The 20433-nt window shown below is 43.8% G+C and overlaps 1 protein-coding gene across 1 annotated transcript; it reads right to left on the bottom strand.

The window, feature by feature from the left end:
• Nucleotides 1-3122: 3122 nt before the first annotated feature.
• Nucleotides 3123-16138, bottom strand: c7a (complement component 7a). The gene is made up of 18 exons (XM_015972862.3): nt 16069-16138; nt 15878-15939; nt 15700-15778; nt 15471-15612; nt 15233-15380; nt 15013-15151; nt 13318-13461; nt 12956-13199; nt 9823-9936; nt 9575-9741; nt 9244-9472; nt 8989-9163; nt 7577-7664; nt 5937-6069; nt 5673-5861; nt 3876-3975; nt 3589-3770; nt 3123-3493 (listed from the first exon to the last, which is right to left on the bottom strand). The coding sequence occupies exons 1-18, from the start codon at nt 16072-16074 to the stop codon at nt 3309-3311; spliced, it is 2526 nt and encodes an 841-aa protein (XP_015828348.3). The 5' UTR covers nt 16075-16138; the 3' UTR covers nt 3123-3308.
• Between the last annotated feature and the right edge of the window lie 4295 nt (nt 16139-20433).

Raw genomic sequence — 20433 nt, 5'->3', positions numbered from 1 at the left:
CTCCTCTGCCTCTGCGCCACCTCATCAAGCCTTCAGCCACTTCATTCATCTCACCTGTCCCTGTCATCAGCTCATCCCACACACCTGCTCCCTCTGCTATTTAACTCCCAGCCTGCTCTCCAGCCAGTGCCAGATTATTGAACGCTCTTTGCCAGTAAATCTTCCAGCCTTTCACCTTGCCTGATCACAGCCTCCGGATCTCGTTTTCACGCCTGACCCCTGCCTTGAACTCTGCCCGCCACCACGACCCTCACCTGTCTTCTACGTCTCCAGCCTGTTCCCTGTACCTGCTCGTCCCCATCTGGTTTTGACCCTCGCCTCCTCTCCGACTCTGTCTCCTGCCTCGCCCTCTTCGGTGACGTCACATCTGATAAAGACTTTTTATTGAACTTTTTACTGTGTTTGGTGTCGTCACGGGTCTTCCAAGTTCTGGTCGTGACAGAATAATCTGGCCACAACATAGACCCGACGCAGACACAGTACTTGCTTAGGAGTTCAGCTAACATTCATTCTGACCTGTCATGGAGTATCTCACGCTCCTTGAGTTTATGGGACTAGAAAAGGAACAGGAGTCACCGTTCTGGGGAACACGTCTGGCAATCAGACCACAGCCGCGCAGAGGTTCCACCCCTCCGTCCACGCCTGCAGCGACCGTCTTGCGCAGCGGGTCCCTGACAACGCGACGGTGGCAGCCCCGGAAACCCTCTGCGAATTCACTGCCTTCCCAGATCCAAGGTTTAGCAGCTACGCCGCTCCAGCCTCAAGCGCCTCCTGTCAGGTCATGTCGGCAGTGGTCCCGGAGGTCCTCTGGAGCTGCTAAAAAGGTTGATCCTTCTCCCGTGCTGGTGTCGGCGGGTGCCCCAGACGACACCTCATGTTTTGCTTCTAGGCCGGCCCCAAATGAGGAGGCTGTTCAGACGATCGAGGACGCTATATGGGAAATCTTTACCATACCATCCTGCCCCCACTTTCGACTGCGGACGGCTGAAAAGTTAAATACCCTCTTTTCCACCCATCTGGAATTGATAACGGTTCCAGCCCTTGGTAATTATTACCTTTATGTCCGGAGTGTTTATGGGTCCGCACTTAAGGATGTCACCGCAGACGGTCTGACCTGCTGTGAGGGATGGACGCCTTCCCCAGAACCCTTCAGCAGCACACATCCACGTCCGGTGGTGGTCCCAGAGGACGGTCCGCATCCCGTTCTGGTGGTGGTCCCAGAGGACGCTCCGCATCCCGTTCTGGTGGTGGTTCCAGAGGACACTCCGCATCCAGTACCGGTGGTGGTCCCTGAGGACGCTACACATCCCGTCCCGGCGGTGGTCCCAGAGGACCCTCTCCCTCTAAACATTTTAAGAATGGTGCCGATTTTCTCCAGCCTCACAGGCTTAGGGACATTTTGCTGCTCACCGTTGCGTTGCTTGCCCTGCTCTAACCACATGAGATCGCTGGATTAAAACCTGAAAGTAGTTTATAACTGAGGTGGTGCGTGCACAGCCGCGGGGGACAGGAACGAGTGACGTGGCAAACACGACAGACACGGCAGAAGCGGCAGCACTGGAGCAAGACGGCAGCAGTTGCAAATGACTGATCAGATCCGTTCTACGTATATTCACAGGACACGGAGAGAGAACTTTTCTAATCCCTAATGCCTGAGACGCTGACTGCAGGAATCAGCAGAAAGTGTAAATAAAACTTGTAGAAGTTTGAAAGCTGGTGTGTGGTGTTTTCACATTGCCTTTTTGATGCATGTAGGCTACTAGAGATGCGATACCTACTCTGAACAGCCTGGCGCTAAGGAATTTAATATTTTCACACAGTGGGGCTTTAAAGCTGAAATGGCAAATTTGGAAAACAAATTAGTTTAAAACCTTTTTTTTGTGTCGGTTGGATTACATAAATCATCGAAGTACTCCACTGATCGATTCATAAAATACCAAGTCGAGGTCAGCAGCACAGCGTCTTTGCTACAGGGCTTTCACCTGAAATGCCGGATGGTGGACTAGAATCTTCTCAAAGCTGTATGAAGATCTTCCTCCATGGGCTTACCAAACTCCTCTCGTACTCAAAAACAAACAGGCAAAACTAAATCCACATATAAAAAAATAAAAGTCCCAGAAGCAGGTGTCTTCAAGGCTGGCTTGCAACTTTCAGCAGAGGCTTACAGCTGTGCTTTGTCATAAATAATATTTTTCACTTGCAGTCAGTTTGATTGTTTAGGTCACCAAGCAGAATTAGGATCACTACTGAATGATTTTGAGGACGTTTTTACTCACATTGATATGGATCCATTCACTTACTGTGTTTTATGCTAAGCTAAAGTGAAAGGGGCTGGTTAAAAATTGGGCAGTAGTTTTGCTGCAGAAAACAGAATCCTTAAAAACTTAGGTTAATCAAATTCATTTAAATGAAGAAATATTAGATTGAGTAGACAAACCTCCATCCATCCATCCATTTTCATCCGCTTATCCGGAGTCAGGTTGCAGGGGGCAGTAATCTAAGGCGAGAGGCCCAGACTTCCCTCTCCCCAGCAACTTGGGCCAGCTCCTCCGGGGAAATCCCAAGGCGTTCCCTAGCCAGGTGAGAGACATAGTCCCTCCAACATGTCCTGGGTCTACCTTTAGGTCTCCTCCCGGTTGGACGTGCCCGGAAAACGTCACCAGGGAGGCGTTTAGGAGGCATCCTGACCAGATGCCTGAGCCACCTCAACTGGCTCCTCTCGATGTGGAGGAGCAGCGGGTCTACTCCGAGCCCCTCCTGGATGACCGAGCTCACCACTCAGTCATCGTTTCTTCAGATCCTTGATCAGAGTTTCCATTCAACCGATCCATTTTACAAACTATCCGCTCACAGTAAGTGTTCTTACTTACTTCTGGAAAACCCAGCATTTCCGTGTCACTTCATTGACGCTCGAACGCTCGGGATTCCTAGATTAAATCGTGAGCTGGCGTTTCACCGACGCTATCACTTCCGCGTCTGTGAAACCACGCTCCCTACAAGCTCAACTCCCGAATCCAGCCGACCAGTCTGACAAATTGTTGTTGTTGACCGAATAAAAATATCTATCTAGAACAAATTCTCCATTCTGGCTAAAAATGCTGAAAGAAAAATAAAACAAAGACTCAGGTGGAAGTACTTCTTTTTATTTCTGAGTGTTGTACAGTTTGGTGTTGTCTTGACTAATTCATTAAAAGTTGCCATAGTTCAGTGACTGGTAAGACTTTAATCAACATTAGCTTAGATGTTTTATTTTTGTAAACAAAAGATTAAAATGATGCAAAATAGAATCAGCATTTTTCCAGATTCCCTCAGGAGTCACATGGCAGGATGTTGATTACTGACACCTTCTCCCCTTTGCATCGTCGAAGTCCAGCTTCACACTCGCTCATGGATTGTGGGAGCGCTGTCACGTCCTCGCCAACACGAACACACACATTTGATCCAGGGGTTGAGCAGTTTGCAGAGTCCTTACAGCTACACTGATTTCTTTCAACTGTCAACATGAAAATAAACAAAATCATTAAAAAATACAGAAAACGATGTAACTGTATGTTATTTGTGGCCGTTTGTGACCTCGCCCGTTCTTACCATCACAGTCTTCCCACATAAGGCAGTTGTGGCAGCCTGTTGTGTTGCGTTGGGGCCACATGCAGTTGTTGTACTCTGATATCTGCAACTGACCCCCAATACACTTGATAGCATGCATTTTGCACACAGTCATGGGAACAAATTTTCCATTTGGAGCTGTGGCACACAACTCCAGTGAGGGACTGAATTAAAAGGAAAAAAGAAAATCAATGACCAACAATAATAAAGTGTTTGAAACGATCACAACTATTTGTTAAAATCTTTGATTCCCAAAACAATGGAAATACCTGCAGTCATTTGGCATTTTGCAAACACATCTTCCTCTGGAGGGCTTCTCCCATGTTTGGCATTGCAGTGCAGGAGTAACCGGTTTCTTTGCTGTTTGAACTGCAAGTTAGAACAAAACAAATCACACAGTAGTGAACAAGGAAACGTTTTCTTTGGATGTCACATGACTCCGCAGCAAAGCCTTCTTTTATGACAATGTGTTTAAACTCCTTTGGAGCTCGGATCGAACAGAGCTGAGGTCAAAAATGGAACTGAGTTTAAAATGGCGTTGCCTTGTTTTATACCCCCTAATTGTTTACAAATCTTAGTAAACTGGATTGGACAAATTAAGTAAACAACCCAGATTCTCTCTACGACAGATGAAACTTCTGATTGGTTGAAAACAATGTGTCATGCGTTTCCATGGTAATGTAGATCAGTCTGTTTGGTGCAGTCCTGTTTATTCATTAAACACATAACTCATGACATCTTTATTTCACAGATCATTCACCTGATTATTAATGATCAACATATGCTCTGATTAGCTTTATCACAAATAAAGTACTTAGATTAATTAATGGAAAGCATTCTTCTTCTCTTCTTCTGTCTCTTCTCCTGGAATGTAAGCATACTGAAACAAGCGTCCGACCTTGGGGATGTTACTGTGTGAAGGGGCAGCTGTTAAGGCAGACAATTATAATATTCATAACGCTACAACAATCAACCAGAGGTAGAAAGTAATGAATTACATTTACTCACATTACTGTAGTTGAGTAGCTTTTTTTGTGTTATTATACTTTTTAAGTCGTTTTTAAAATCTGTACTTTTACTTTTACTTGAGTACGTTTTTAAAAAAGAATTGTAATTTGCTACATTTTAAATCATATCCGTTACTGAGTAAAAAATAAATTGTAGGCTTAATAAATTAAAATTATTATGTCTAGCAGCGTCGGAACAGAAAGACACACTTGCATGAGCGCCGCGTCTAAACCGTGGGAGGGATGGGTGTCCACTTTTGATAATGAGGACAAACAGCCATTTTATCGCAGTTTTGCTCAAAAACATCAGTTCAGTCCCTGTGATCCACTTGGTGATTATCTCCTCTCCTGTGGGTTGGAACCCGCACCTTCGCGCACCGGTGTGACGTCATCAGAATTCTGCTCGGTTCAGTAGCCGGACTCGGTTCCGTGTTTGAAATGGAAGCGCTCATAACAAGCAGATTCTCAACGCTTTGCTCATAAAACAGAAGACCTGCAGGCCTCTGTGTGTTAAAACATCCTGATACTGTTCAGGTGTAAACATTGTGCTCAAACCCTGTGTCTGAACTCAGAAGCTTCTTGATACCACAGATATGTGATGATTTAGCTTGTTTCTTTATTTTTGTCCAGAATAAGAGATTCAATTATTACAAAAGTAGTTCAGTGTAGTTAAATTAGTCATTCAAATGATTCTAACATGCTGCTGCTGCTGTGTGTGTGTGTGTGTGTGTGTGTGTGTCTGTGTGTGTGTGTGTGTGTGTGTGTGTGTGTGTGTGTGTGTACACGAGTGAATTGTGATCTGGCGTTGTGATTTTGCACTACTTAGATGTAGCCATCCTTACGCTGAGAAAAATGTAACTAAGTAACTTTTACTTTGAGTACATTTTATTTATGATACTTACTTGAGTAAAAATTTAGGTAAGTACTTTTACTTGTACTTGAGTAAAAAAAATGATCAAAGTATTGGTACTCGTACTTAAGTAGGAAATTTTAGTACTCTTTCCACCTCAACTACCATCTATTTGAATATTTGTGAAAACCAAAAAATTAAAGAAGCACCTTGGGTACATCTGATCTGTGCCGGGTCTGGAGAAAAGTGCAGACTGGAATCACATCTACTTGTTTGTTCACCCTCTAGCTCTTTACCCTCTGGACACGACAAGGTGATCACCTCACCGAGGTGATAGGACTCCTGCAGAGGAGTCACTATCACATCTTTGACCAGTGAAGGAAGCCTGCACACTGAAACTGTGGAGAAAACAAAGAAATGAAATGAAATGAATTTAAAAAAGATAAATAAAAAAAAATGTTCATCCCACACACCTGCACACAAACCAGGACTTGCAGACCAGGTTTGGCTAGCAGTGCATTCTATGATGCCGTGTGGAAGGAGATAGAACCCTGGTGTGCAGGTGTACTCAACTTTATCACCCACAAAATAACTATCCTTGGGGTTCTGTGGAAGATGCATGGAAAAAATATAATTTTTGTTTAAAATATGCAGAAAATGTGAGTAAAACATTGAAGTGTGGCTAGATTAACTGAGATTATAGCACGTAACCAAAGCAAGAAGAAGCTTTCAACACTAGTGTGAAAGTTTCTCCTCTCAAGAACACCAGAGAACAAGAAACAGCTGCTGCCACTCCGACTTTAGGACAAACTACCAGTGTCAAGTCAGGCTTGGACTTTTTCGGACTAGGAACCATGTTCAGCAGAAGGGGTTCCACGGGGACAATAAAGGTGGTACACCTCTGAGCTGTAATTTCACCAGAGAGCATGGTGTTCCGAGTCAGCCGTTCAGTGACTTCAGAACTAAATACATCCACCAAAATCAGAGAGGCAGCCGGTAAGATAAATATATGATATATTTCTGGTTGTGTACGGACTTTGCTGCTGGTTAGGCGGTTGGGCGGGAAACCTGACCTGATTGTTTGTTTGTTTGATTACCTAGGCGTGGCCCAAACAATTGAGTCTCTGTTGATTTGGCTGGTATAATCTTTGTTTGTGGTTATTTGCCAGTTAGTAAATGAATTTCTTATCTGAAAATGTTTCAGCAAGTTGTTTGTTGCAGTTGTTTGTTCATTTTTGGGCTCTGTGATTAGTTTCAATGGAAGATGAATTATAAAAGATAATGATAAATAGCTTATATTTTTCTAAGGGAACTATTTGATGTTTAAAACTACAGTTTAAAAAGTAATGCTAAAGGTAATTATGTAAACCCTGTAAATCTAATTTAAGGTTATAAGTCTGCTTGATTGAAGGTTTTTCACCTGAGCTGACCTGAGCTGACATGCTGAAATAAACATAAAAGCAAAAAGTGAAGCATTGTTTCGGTCTCTGAGTGAAATCCAGTTTCTAAACTCTGTGGTGGATGTTTATCCCTCTCAAGTGGGGAAGCACAAAACAGTGCAGGACTTGACAACCAGAGTCCCAAAAAGAAAAACACCATTTGAAGTCACGAACAACAAAATAAGTTTGGATGTAGAAAATGGCGACTGGTGTTTAGCTCTCTCATGTACTTTGGCAATGTGGGTTTCTGGTTCCGGTGGACGCAGAACCAGTGAAGATACCCAAGGGGAGGTGTTAGTGTTTGCAGATTTGCCAAAACAGCTTTAAGGACATTTTAACCAAAATAAACAAACCAATTCTTTATTTTAATATCCAGATTACAGATTTACTGCTGTTCTTTGCTCTTATTTATCCTGCTCTGACTTTCTCTCCCTCTTTCTATTTTCTCTTTTAAACTCAAATGCTGTCATCTGGCCTGAGGTCAGCTTGTTTTAGAAATTGCACAGTTGTTGAATAACGTCTTCTACTCCCCAAAAACACCCCTCAAGCTTAAGAGGTGCTTTAGCTGCTACAATATTGGCTAACTTCTTCATGTTAAAACTGAATTAAGCTGAAGTATGCGGTTAGTAAATGTGCATTGCTGTGTGTACACTTAAGTCTTAATTTGGCTTTACCAGGATGTAGCCGTTGACTAGACTGGGTGGAGTGTCACACTTCTGGCGTGCAGGGAGGGAGATGTCAAAGCACTGGGGTTCCATGGTTCTGTAGAACCACAGAACAGAAGAAGAAGAAGAAATGATCATTTCTATAGCGCCTCTCAAGATAAAAATCACGAGGCGCTTCACAAAACAAAGATTGTAAAAATATCAAAAAGCATTTAGAAAATATATAAAAATATGCTAAAATGAGCAAAAATAGGCAATTGTGATTACAAAAGTGTTAAGAAAGAGAGAGAGTGAACAGCAAAGAGGGAAATCAGTGGATCCTGAGGAAGGTGGGATAGGTGGGGAGAGCAGGATAAAGAGAGAGTGGTGAAGAAGGTCATACAAAAACCAGCTTGAACAAGTGAGTCTTCAGCTGCTTTTTAAAGGAGACCACTGAGTCCACTGATCTCAGGCTCAGGGGGAGAGAGTTCCAGAGTCTGGGGGCCACAGCAGCAGATGATCTGTCACCTTTGACCTTTAGCCTGGTGCTGCACAACCAGTAGGCTTTGGTCACTGGACCTCAGGGACCTGCTGGGGGTGTAGGGTGTTATGGAACGGACATATTGTTGTTGTTTAAGAAGTGCTACTGCCACCTAGTGGTAACTAAGCAGAATGTTCCTTTTTTTCTTGTAGAGGAAGTGGTCTATAGGAAGTAGTGTGTTCTTTAGCTGCTGAAGTGACAGCATTTATAATCTGATGGCGATCTTTGCAATCCTGGTGTTAAAGTTCACAATATCAGCTTCATCCGTAAGTTCCTATACATTTAATATGTATTAGTAAGTTTTGACACTGTTTGAGTTAAATCATATGGAGGCAGGTAGACGCTTATATTTTTTTAGCAGATGCCTCATCTGTGGTCGTGTGTTTTTTACTAGAGAAATGTTGTTCTTCAAGTGTAATGGAACATGTCTTCATTGTGTATTTTGTATTCTTTTCTTTGTACAGTTTTACAGAAAAAGACAGAGAGAGAATTTATTTTCATCATTAAATCCTGCCAAACACAACAAGCGGCCTGTTTCTCGGAGGAGGAAGTGCTGGGAATAAAGGGATGTTAAGCTAGCTGTATAACTGAAATTGCGTTGCCTGCAACAAACTTTAGTGAGGACAGCATATAGGGACTAAGAAGATCACCCATGTAAGATGGTGCTTGTCCATGTAAGGCCCTATAGACCAGAACCAGGATCTTGAAATGAACCCTGAAGCTGACTGGCAGCCAGTGAAGCTGGAGGAGAAGCGGGGTACAGTACAGTTCAGCAGTGTAAGCTGGTGAGCCGATAGTCAGCCAAAGACAACTGAAGAATTGAACAAATCATAAGAATAATTGTGGAAAAGATGGAGATGATGAAACTAAATCAGGTCTACATAACAGAGCTTGGTCTAACTTTAGGTACTGCAGCTCCTCTTCATCGTCACAGCCAGATGTCTGGGTCTGGTCGCCAATGCAGTGCTGTCCGCCATTCTGCGGGTAGGGATTAGAGCAGGAGCGACTTCGTGATCTTCGACCACCAGAGCATGCTGACCAGGCAGACCAACAGGACCAACCGCCACTGATCACACCTTGATTAAAAAGATGATATGAATGAGAGAAAATAAGATGTAAAAGATAAAAACGAAGCCATACTAGAGGAAAATCCCACCCTGTTGGCCCTCCACTTCAGCTCCATTTTCACAGGCCGGGCCTGTTGTGCCAGCCTTGCAGATGCATTTGCACACATCTCCGTCCCTCATGACCATGCCATTGTTTCTGCAGGGTTGGCAGTGGCAAGCATCATTCTCTTCCAGGTACTGGTCTATTGCCCTGCGGAGGTAGAGTCTCTTCACCCCGCTGCACTGAACCTCCTTCACCAGCTCTGAAATTGGCTGCAGCTAAAGTGAAACAAGACAGTTAATTTCTAGAGGGAGAAAAAAGACCTTGGATTTGCTGTGAAGTAAACACACTTGAAACCCAAACAGCTCGAGTTTTCTCACCTTTTGTTTAATGACGCCTGGAAATGAGCGCACCGATTCAGCCCAGTTTGAGTAAATTTCCCAGTTTGCATTTGGATCGTCAAGATTTACTCTTTGAAGTGCTGCAATATGTGAGACACCTCCTCCCTCTACATGCACTTTTTCAATGTGATTTTGGCTTGCAGCATCTTCAAAAGACAATAAACCAGAAAGTTATTTAAGCATTTCTGTTTGTTTCCAGTAATGTAATTTTAAACGTAGACTTTTACCGCTTTTCTTTGGTCTGTCAAAGTTATCATCTATGCAATCCTCACGGGTAATGGGGAAAAAGAGGACCCAGTGTTTAGTCCTTGAACATTCATGATGAACCTGGGTTTCTCTGGCTTTAAAGGAAAGTGAAAAGGAAAGGGTGATTACTGGCAAAAATGAGGAAATGCAAATATTTTACTGGATTCCCTTAACAAAATGTTAAGATCTTAAAAACCAAACACATTTGCAGTGGTCTCTAGTATAAATGAATGACTTATGAGGTAATCTTTGGGGTAAAAAAGATCTGGTGCTCCTGTTTCAGGAACTGGAAGTAAGCTAGAGAAGAGCAATAAACTTAATCATGATTACTTCCTGATATTCTGTCATCTGGCTTCTGATTGGCTAACAGAAACTCGACTCTACCACTGACATCTTTTTCTTTGCAACGTTGATGTTTTATCTCCCCAAATAACACAAGCCTGAAGAAGTTCCACCTCGTTGTAGAGTTGCTAATGCTAGCGGTTAACTTCTACTAGCCGAGACGTTCGCTGGTGTTTTTTGGACGCTAAACCAAAATGGGCGAGTCCACGATTGATAACTTAGGTGTGACGTAGCTCCGTGCTTCCTCGTCTGTTTTCGATCAGCGGCTAATGCAGGAAAGAGGGGTAGAAGACCATTTTCATTTTCAGCCTGCATGCTAAACACAGAGTGACTGAAGGTGTAAACAAGTAAAAAACTGTTTGAACTTTATCTTCAAGACAAAACACACTTCCATTAAACTGCATCTTTAAACATTCAAATCTGGGTTTAAGCTGCAAGAAGTTCCAATTAAAAAAATTAAATAAACATTTTCATTTGCTGTCTTAAAAGATTTAATGTCACGATCTGCTCCTACCTCCCTCTGACTCCTACTCTCTCCTGCCCCGATTAGTTTTTATTGGTCTCACCTGCCCCTTGTTGACCTGCCCATGTGTTCCTGATTGTTCCCTGTGTATTTATACCTCCCGTCTTGTATGTCAGTTGTCGGATCATTGTCGTATGTTGTCGTTCCCGCTGTATCATCTGCTATTAAATCCATTTTACTTTATCTTAGCCTGCATTTCTGCCTCCTGGTCAGCTCCACCACACACGGTCCGCCGCCACCCACACCGCAATGTGACAGAATGATCCGACCAACCTGGACCTGTGGTGAGCTCTAAACATCTGCTTGGAGGATTTTTTTTTTTTTTTGCTTTGTCTCCGTCCGGAGGAGGGAGATTCTGACTCAAGGGTTTCGGCACATCCTACTTGTTCCCGGGGTGGTCGAACCCATTCTCCTCTCCTGCCTTTTGCCCCGTCCTGTTTGTCCACGGAAGCTACAGATCCGGGAGTTTTGGTGGAGTGACACCCCCTACGCACGCCAACATTCTCCGGAGTGGTAGGGCCGGTCTCCCCGCTCTTTTTCTGCTTCCCTTCACCCAAGCCTCTGCCTGTGACCCAGCTGATCGTGATGTGCACCTGCTCTGACTGTTGTCGAGTACCTGCTGCCGTTGCTGGTTTCCTCGCGTTGCTGCCTTCAGTACATCTACTTCCTGGTCCACGCCTGCGGGGCCTACGGCTGCAGGGTCTTCATCTGCAGGATCTGCCCCTGCAGGTCCTCCACGCTGTCGCAACCTCTACAGAGTCACGCTGATTCAGCAGCCTCTTCAGAGTCACGCTGTTGCAGCAGCCTCTTCAGAGTCACGCTGTTGCAGCAGCCTCTTCAGAGTCACGCTGTTGCAGCAGCCTCTTCAGAGTCACGCTGTTGCAGCAGCCTCTTCAGAGTCACGCTGTTGCAGCAGCCTCTACAGAATCCCGCCTCTGCAGCAGCCTCTACAGAGTCCCGCCGCTGCAGCAGCCTCTACAGAGTCCCGCCGCTGCAGCAGCCTCTACAGAGTCCCGCCGCTGCAGCAGCCTCTTCAGAGTCACACCATTGCAGCAGCCTCCACAGAGTCACGCCGCTGCAGCGGCCTCTACAGAGTCACGCCGCTGCAGCGGCCTCTACAGAGTCACGCCGCTGCAGCGGCCTCTACAGAGTCACGCCGCTGCAGCGGCCTCTACAGAGTCACGCCGCTGCAGCGGCCTCTACAGAGTCACGCCGCTGCAGCAGCCTCTACAGAGTCTCGCCGCTGCAGCAGCCTCTTCAGTGTTCCAGAGTCCAAGTTCCCCGAGTTCCAGAGTCCAAGTTCCCCCGAGTCTCCAGAGTCCAAGTTCCCCCGAGTCTCCAGAGTGCAAGTTCCCCCGAGTCTCCAGAGTGCAAGTTCCCCCGAGTCTCCAGAGTGCAAGTTTCCCCGAGTCTCCAGAGTGCAAGTTTCCCCGAGTCTCCAGAGTGCAAGTTTCCCCGAGTCTCCAGAGTGCAAGTTTCCCCGAGTCTCCAGAGTGCAAGTTTCCCCGAGTCTCCAGAGTGCAAGTTTCCCCGAGTCTCCAGAGTGCAAGTTTCCCCGAGTCTCCAGAGTGCAAGTTTCCCCGAGTCTCCAGAGTGCCCCCTAGGTCCCGAGTCTCCAGAGTGCAAGTTTCCCCGAGTCTCCAGAGTGCCCCCTAGGTCCCGAGTCTCCAGAGTGCCCCCTAGGTCCCGAGTCTCCAGAGTGCCCCCTAGGTCCCGAGTCTCCTGAGTCCCTGTGTCTTCCGAGTTATGTGCTTCTTGTGGGCGTCTGGTATCCGCCCCTTGAGGGGGGTTACTGTCACGATCTGCTCCTACCCCCCTCTGAATCCTACTCTCTCCTGCCCCTGATTAGTTTTAGTTTTTATTGGTCTCACCTGCCCCTTGTTAACCTGCCCATGTGTTCCTGATTGTTCCCTGTGTATTTATACCTCCCGTCTTGTATGTCAGTTGTTGGATCATTGTCGTATGTTGACGTTCCCGCTGTATCATCTGCTATTAAATCCATTTTACTTTATCTGAGCCTGCATTTCTGCCTCCTGGTCAGCTCCACCACACATGGTCCGCCGCCACCCACACCGCAAGGTGACATTTAAACACTGCTAAAAGGAGCATCATTAGCTTTGTTAACATTTATTTTGATTTTAGGTCAATTAACAATGAAACAGCTGATAGCAGTTTGGTGGTGAAGCGAGCACAATGAATCTCATTTGCCAGACTGTAGTTGTATATGAAAAGAACAGATATATCCTCACCCAAGTACTTGTCAGTTGCTTCATTAATTGAGATGACGGCTTTGAAGGATCCTCCTAAGCTTCCCTCAGATATGTAGTGGGTCCCAAATCTCTCCAGAATCTTCCTGTAGGCTGAGTAGTCATAGACTAATGGGAGTTTTGCCAGTGCTTTCCAAAACTCCTCAGCTATCGGGAGGTACTTTGGAGAAGTACTCTGAAACTGAGCCAACTCTATGTCATTCTTCAACACTGTAAGCTTTTGGGTCTGTAAAGGGAGAGGGGAAAACATTTGCTTGTCACATGAAACATTTTTTACACTTGATGTGATTTTACCGTTTGACGATATAAAAGATGCAACCAGGGAAAGGAGAACTTCAACATACCTGAGTGATGTCACGTGTCTCGTGAAAGTCGTAGTTGCGAAATCCCGATGTGGTCCCTGTAACTTTCTCCCTTTCCACTTTATCCTTTGCATAGTGCCACTTACTGCTGAACATCTCACCACTGAAGTCATTTTTAACTGTAACCTGAGAACACAACAGAGTGAACATGGCTTGTGTTTCATGATAATCAACAACAACAACAACAACCCAAAACATATTCAAAGTACTCGTTTCAATGCATCTGCTGTGGTCCTTTGTATAAATGAGTGTCTTGTGAGTCGTTCTCTCTAGAGAAAAAACACTCATGCTCCTGTTTCAGGAAGTAGAGTGGAGAGGGGGGAGAAAAAGGCATTCCTCAGAGCTGAGCGTCAGCTCTGAGGACGTTTGCAGCCGCAAACAAAACGTCAGCAAGGTAAAGAAAAAAATCTTATCTTTGTTTAAAAAAGAACCAAAAATGTAATTTAAAGACAAAAACTGCAAGAACGTACCAAAGATGTTTAAAGAAAAAGGCATGATTTAGAGTTTTCTTTCTTAGCTAACAGCCAACGTTGATTTTTATCTCCACAGATAACACAAGCCTGAAGGGGTTCTGGTGTGTGGTGGAGATGATAGACACACACATTTGACCCTCTTAAAGCCGGGCGGACACTGTGCGACTTTTTCACTCATAGCACTCAGCTTCAGCTCAAACCGTACAACTTCATCGCAGGGCACATCTCACGAGTCAAGCGCTCACACTGTACGTCTGGTAGCAAGACGTCAGACCTAAAAATATGCTAAAAATAGCAGTTCTTACTCAACACGTCAGACTTTTTTGTCTTGTTTTGCCTGTTGTCCTTCGGGAGTGCTGCAGGAGGACACACAGGGATTTATGGGGGTTGGATGAGGAAAACGAAATAAAGAAAGTAAATCTGTGTTTTGTGATCAGTTTAATTTGACATGAACACGACAAACACGCTTTCTTGACAATATTTGTGAGTTAAAAACGTGTAGAAATAAAAACGAACACCGTGTGTTATTAGGGAAATAGCGGGTGAGCGGTGTTGATGCATGATTGCACATGCGCCGTGAGCGGTTCTGGTACTTTTTACACGCCAGAACTTTGTGCGAGCTTATGATTGCTGATCGGTAGCTGGTCACGTGGTGTTAATCGCCTCTCGTAACCCCCTGTACGCTACACGACGCTCGGCGCAAAACTCGCCCCGATCTCGTGGATTCTCGCACGAGTGGAAAATCGGCTAAAAAAAGTGAAAAAGTCGCACAGTGTACGCCCGGCTTAAGACGCTCTCACATTCGATGGGCAAAAGCCCCCCCATGCGTGAATCTATGAATGTTAATTTAAAGTGTGACGTGGATCAGCGTGGTCTTTTCTGACCCAAGTTTTCCCCGTGGTGGTGGTGGCTAATGCAGGGATTAGGGCTATAAGACTGTTTTCATGTCCTGCATGCATGTGAAAAAGTTCACATTTTAATGCATTGAATAAAACACGACGTGATATATGACTCATTTTGTAATTGACATCCTTTGACCTATGCAGTGACATGTGACAGCACTGCAAAAAAATCTTGCAAATGGATTTACAAGACCACAAATTGAACAACTGAAACGTATGCATCTGCTGTATTGACTGAAACACATTTCAGATCTCTATGTTTGAAAAACCCCAAACATAAACTGTGCTGTTGGTGTACATACCAAAAAGTTGTACTGGAGTACACTGAGGGGCAGCCGATACACATTGTTGTGGTTACCGCTGTAAACTGTTCGACACTGGCCCCCAAAGCTGTTTGTGTTGATGACACTGCCTCTTGTCTTTTCAGTCACCACATCAAACCTACAGAATTGTAGAAAAGAGCTTTACAGAAACCATCGTCGCTGTCTGGTCACATTTATTAAAGTGAGATTTGTTATTTACCCAAGTCCCAATTTCTCAATGTCCGGTGGGGGCGGAGCTTGGCCTGGACACGCGACAAACGTTTTAGCATCACAGACACGCTCATCCAGTCCGTCTCCTTCACAGTCCTGATCTCCATTACACAGCAGAGACTTGCTAATGCATCTTCCTGAAGGTCACAAAAGAGAAACTATTACCAAAGGGGCTGAATTTCTTAACTCTGCTTGACTTTTTAAGTGTATAAAGTTTGACTTGTAACCTGACTGACAACGAAACCTGTCTCCGCATCCATCCTCTAAAGGGCAGCCTTGAGTGGTTTCACAGGAACTGGTCTCAGACCGGGGGCCACTGCAGGGGCCACCGCCAAACTGAGCATAGACAACCATGGGTCGACTTCTTGTCTGCAACATAGCACAGTTAGTCAAAAGGATATTCTAGGAGTGACGAATGAGAAAATGAGTAAATAAATCTTTTCAGTGTCGTATAACCTGCAGCTTGGTGCAGGGGTCACATTCTGACCAAGTGCCAAAAGAGCCCCACCGGCAGGCAACTGGCTGCATGCAGAACCTTCAAAAGGAAAGTGGTTCCATCAGTGTGTGTACTACATAAACGCTAGTCTTTGTCTCATCACATTTTGTGCACTGCAAAAATAATGAAGGAAGTTACACTCTGGGAGGGAATGAGATGAGGATCCACAGCAGAGCAGTAGAAATGAGTTCAGCGATTTTCTGAAAAAACAAAACAATCTGACATCACAAACGTGCAAGGTAGAAATGATACGATGCTAAAATGTACCTTGTTTGAATCTGAAATTTATGTTTGCTGTTTGTCTCTTTGAAAGAACAAAATGTACTTGCCTGCATGATGACTGAAGCCAGACCAACGCAGAAATGTTCAGGCTTTCACACTCTGTAAGTATCTTAAGGGGGTGTGTCACTGCTGGAAATACACCCGGTGGGATTCATCAGATTTCTTGAGAAACATTTTAAAAGGGATTCATGTAACACGTGTGTGTGTGTGTGTGTGTGTGTGTGTGTGTGTGTGTGTGTGTTTCCAAGAATGCTAAATATTTTAATGGCTCCGGCCAAAATGTTTTCCTCAGAGGATTCTTCTGAAAATGAAGCCAAATGTTCAGTGTGCAGTTTGACTTTTTGACATAAGAAAGTTTTTGTTGCTCTTTCAGTGAAACCAGTTGTTTAGAACTACTCTGTGATTGCTTTAGAGGCAGAGAAATCCAGTAAGTGACGTATGACGAATACAATTCCCATTGAAAATCAGTTTAATCTATGGAAAATAAACACGTTTGATTGGATTCATTTTTACAAAAGACTTGTTCACGAGTGAATATACAAAGAATTCTAAATCTTCTGGTTAAACATTCAAAGACCAATCAGGTTGATATTTCCATATTCACATAGATATTCATATCTTATTGGTCAAAGTGTAGGGTAGTATATCAAGCTATAAAGCACCCAAATACATACGTTTGTTACTCCCCTACACTGGTAAACACCCAGCAGTGTTTTTCAGGGACTAATAGGCAGTTTTCTATGAATGGTAAATGGCCTGTATTTGACATAGCGCCTTCTAGAGTCCTGGAACCCCCCAAGGCGCTTTAAAACACAATCAGTCATTCACCCATTCACACACACATTCACACACTGGTGGGGATGAGCTACGATGTAGCCACAGCTGCCCTGGGGCGCACTGACAGAGGCGAGGCTGCAGAGCACTGGCGCCACCGGTCCCTCCGACCACCACCAGCAGGAAACGTGGGTTAAGTGTCTTGCCCAAGGACACAACGACAGCGACAGACTGAGTGGGGCTCGAACCTGCAACCTTCCGATTACGGGTCACCCACTTAACTCCTGTGCCACAGTCGCCCCAGAAAGCAATAAGGAACGAATCCCAAATGAATGTAGTGCCTGTGGACTCTCTTTTGTAAACTTCAGGAAGGATGCAGATGATTTACAACATCGCAGTGATTTAACATCACTGTTACATCTTGATTTCACTCATCTGTCATTTCGTCATCCATCGTCAGCATCCATCCGTCTCGAAATGATGGAAAGTGAAGCCTCCTCCCAAGTACCTACCCAGGAACTAATCTGTACCTATTAGGTACTTAACCATTACCTGCTGCGTTTGCCTACCTTAAAGTGAAGCCTCCTCCAAAGTACCTACTGGGGAACGAATCTGTACTTACTCAATACTTCAACATTACTTATATGTTGTTACATGGCCATTTACCATAAATACATTGAGCTTATTCACACATCATTTTCTTTCATCTTGTGTGCGGTAATATTCCAGAGATGGGTGACCAAAATCCTGCAGGTTACAGTGTTACCTGACTCAAATCAGTCAGTAACAAAATGTTCTATGTTTAGGGTACTTTTTTAAATAATCATAAAAGTACACAAAAATTAACTTTTACAAACACTCTAAAACTACCTATTCTTCCCTGCTTCATTACTCAGTACCCTTTAAGTCGTTCCCTAGTAGCAAAGCACAAATAGATAACTACCTATTAGTCTCTGAATAAGACTGCTGGGTGTTTACCAGTAAGTATTGGCTAACTACATATTAGACAATGAAACAAGACCGATGAGCGTTTTCACCAGAAACAACTGGTTAACTACCTATTCTTTCCTGCTTCATTACTTATTACCCCCTAAGTCGTTCCCTAGTAACGAAGCACAATTTTGCATACCTTATTGTAAAGTGTTTCCCATAATTTAGAAAAACAAGTCCGTTAATGGAAGGTCTAGCCAGGTTTCAGTTTCAAAACCACGCAGTGCCCTAGAAAACAAAGGTTTTTAGTTCTTCCTGTTCTGCTGTGGTTTTAGGTTCTTTTGGGCGTTACTTTAGAACGAACGTTTTTTTTCCCTCTGGTTCCTCAACTGACTTTCAGACATTTTGACAACTTACAAAGCTAAATCTGCTTGAAGAAACATCCCGTTTAATGTTTTACTAAACATTTCTTCAGTAACTTGGCTCACATCGCCAGCACGCTCTTTCTGCTGATGATGTTTTATATATTTTATTTGCAGCACTTTGCTTTAAACCAAGTTGTTTGAAAAAGTGTTATATAACTAACATTTGACTGGTTATAGCGATAATTGTACGGAGACACGACTATGTGCAGCTTGTGCATCCTCAGTGCAAGCAGGGCCCTCACAAAGTGGTGATTGACCCTCACACGGTGCCAGAGTCAGGCTCTGCATTGACTGAATCTTCTGTTTAGGATAGAAATAAGCACAACACCGACCAACGGGTAAACAAAAAAGTAGCAAACAAAATGTAGCTAATTCCAAGGAAAGGAAAGGAAGCAAAACTGGCTGAGGGATGGAAAGTAATTGTAAAAATCTCCAAATCTGACAGCTTTTCCTTAACTATTGACAGCGCCAGAGTCTCCCCCTCCCCTCAGGTCAAGAGTCTGGGTGTCATCCTCGACAGCTCACTTTCTTTTCAAGCTCACATTAATAACATAATTCGGTCAGCATACTTCCATCTTCCTTCCATAAACCGTCTCCGCCCCTCCCTTACCCCTCACACTGCCGCCATTCTCGTCCACAGCCTCGTCACCTCCCGTCTCGACTATTGCAAATCACTTCTTTATGGTCTCCCCAACAAACTCCTTCATAAACTGCAACTGGTCCAGAATTCAGCAGCCCGTATTATCACCAGAACCCCTTCCTTTCACCACATAAACCGGTTCTCCAGCAGCTTCACTGGCTCCCAGTTAAATTCAAATCCATCTTCAAAATTCTCCTCCATACCTTCAAAGCCATCCAAAACATCTCTCCTCCATATATCTCAGACCTTATAAGTATTCACCCCCCCCCCCCACCCCCCCCCACCCCCGTTCTCTCAGATCTTCTTCTTCCATCCATCTTGCTGTTCCTTCTGCCCGTCTCACTACCATGGGGAGCAGAGCTTTCAACCGCTCTGCTCCCCATCTCTGGAACTCACTTCCCCCAGACATCAGGAACATCGACAGTTTTACCCTTTTTGAAACCAAACTCAAAACACACATGTTTAAATCTGCCTACGACCTCTGATTTTATTGAACTGTTTCTCTCTTTGTTTTTTCTTCTTTGCATTTATTGTGGTTTTATTGTTGTTTTAATGTATTTTCTGAACGTATTTTCTGTCAAGTGACCTTGGGTGTTCTGAAAGGCGCCTTTACATAAAATGTATTATTATTATTAAAAGAACAGAGAGTGTTTACTTCCTGTCTTTGGTCGACTGGAGGTAAACAAACCAGCAGAGATGCTGATGGACGCAAAGTGACAGACGGAATATCATAAAATTATTACCAGAAATCTGTGAAAAACGTAAAGCTTCAGATATTTTGCATCATTTCCACAAAATAAACATGTTTTATAAAATACAATTTCCATAATATACCAATGAGAGTCTGATCAGGATTTAAAAAAAGGAAAAAGAAAATTTTACTGGAAAAATAAAGTTTGTCCTATAAACCCAACAAAAATGTATCTTTTTAAATGTCAATCTCTCATTCTTGTTCTTTGTCTCCCTCTGTTGGACATACAAACTCATGACATTTAAAACAAAGGCAAGCGCAAGTGAGCTGGTTTTAATAACAAAAGTTTATTATCAATGTAAAATGACCTATTACAGCTTTAACTACCATATCTTCACCTTTGCCTTAGACGTGTGAGATCATTTTTAATGTCTGCACAGCGAGCAGCCCGTTTATCAACCCATATGCAAGCATTCTTCTCTAATCCCCTCCTAATTTCAAAATAATCCAGAGCGTAAAGAGTATGCCTACGTACGAGTCTAATGTCTCAATTGATAGATAGATATTGTGTGCAAAGAAGTTTCCTGTTGAGTAATGTATCACATATTTCTTTTTTTGAAGCTGAAAAGTTTAAGCTGGATACAGGTTTTTGGTTTATGGAAGACTAAATTAAGTACATTTAGAAGAAAAACGGCAAGAAACAGAAACTAGAGACTGCAATACACGACAAACGTTATTTTTTCCCCCAGTTGCCTCATTTGTGACAAAAGTTTTGCCCTTCTCCTTGCGTGTTTCATCCATTACACAGTCACATGGCATCTCTTAATAAGTTATATTATTTCTGACAAAACAAACATTTATATTCCCTTTTTCAAACATGAATCATTCACACAGGATTGTCAGATTATTTCAACACTGACGTTTCAGATCATCTCTCGTACTTTTTCCACGT

Source organism: Nothobranchius furzeri, chromosome 17, assembly GCF_043380555.1.
Source record: "Nothobranchius furzeri strain GRZ-AD chromosome 17, NfurGRZ-RIMD1, whole genome shotgun sequence".
Taxonomy (NCBI): Eukaryota; Metazoa; Chordata; class Actinopteri; order Cyprinodontiformes; family Nothobranchiidae; genus Nothobranchius; species Nothobranchius furzeri.
The sequence above is the reverse complement of the archived record's forward strand: the minus strand, read 5'-3'. Positions and strand labels throughout refer to the sequence as shown.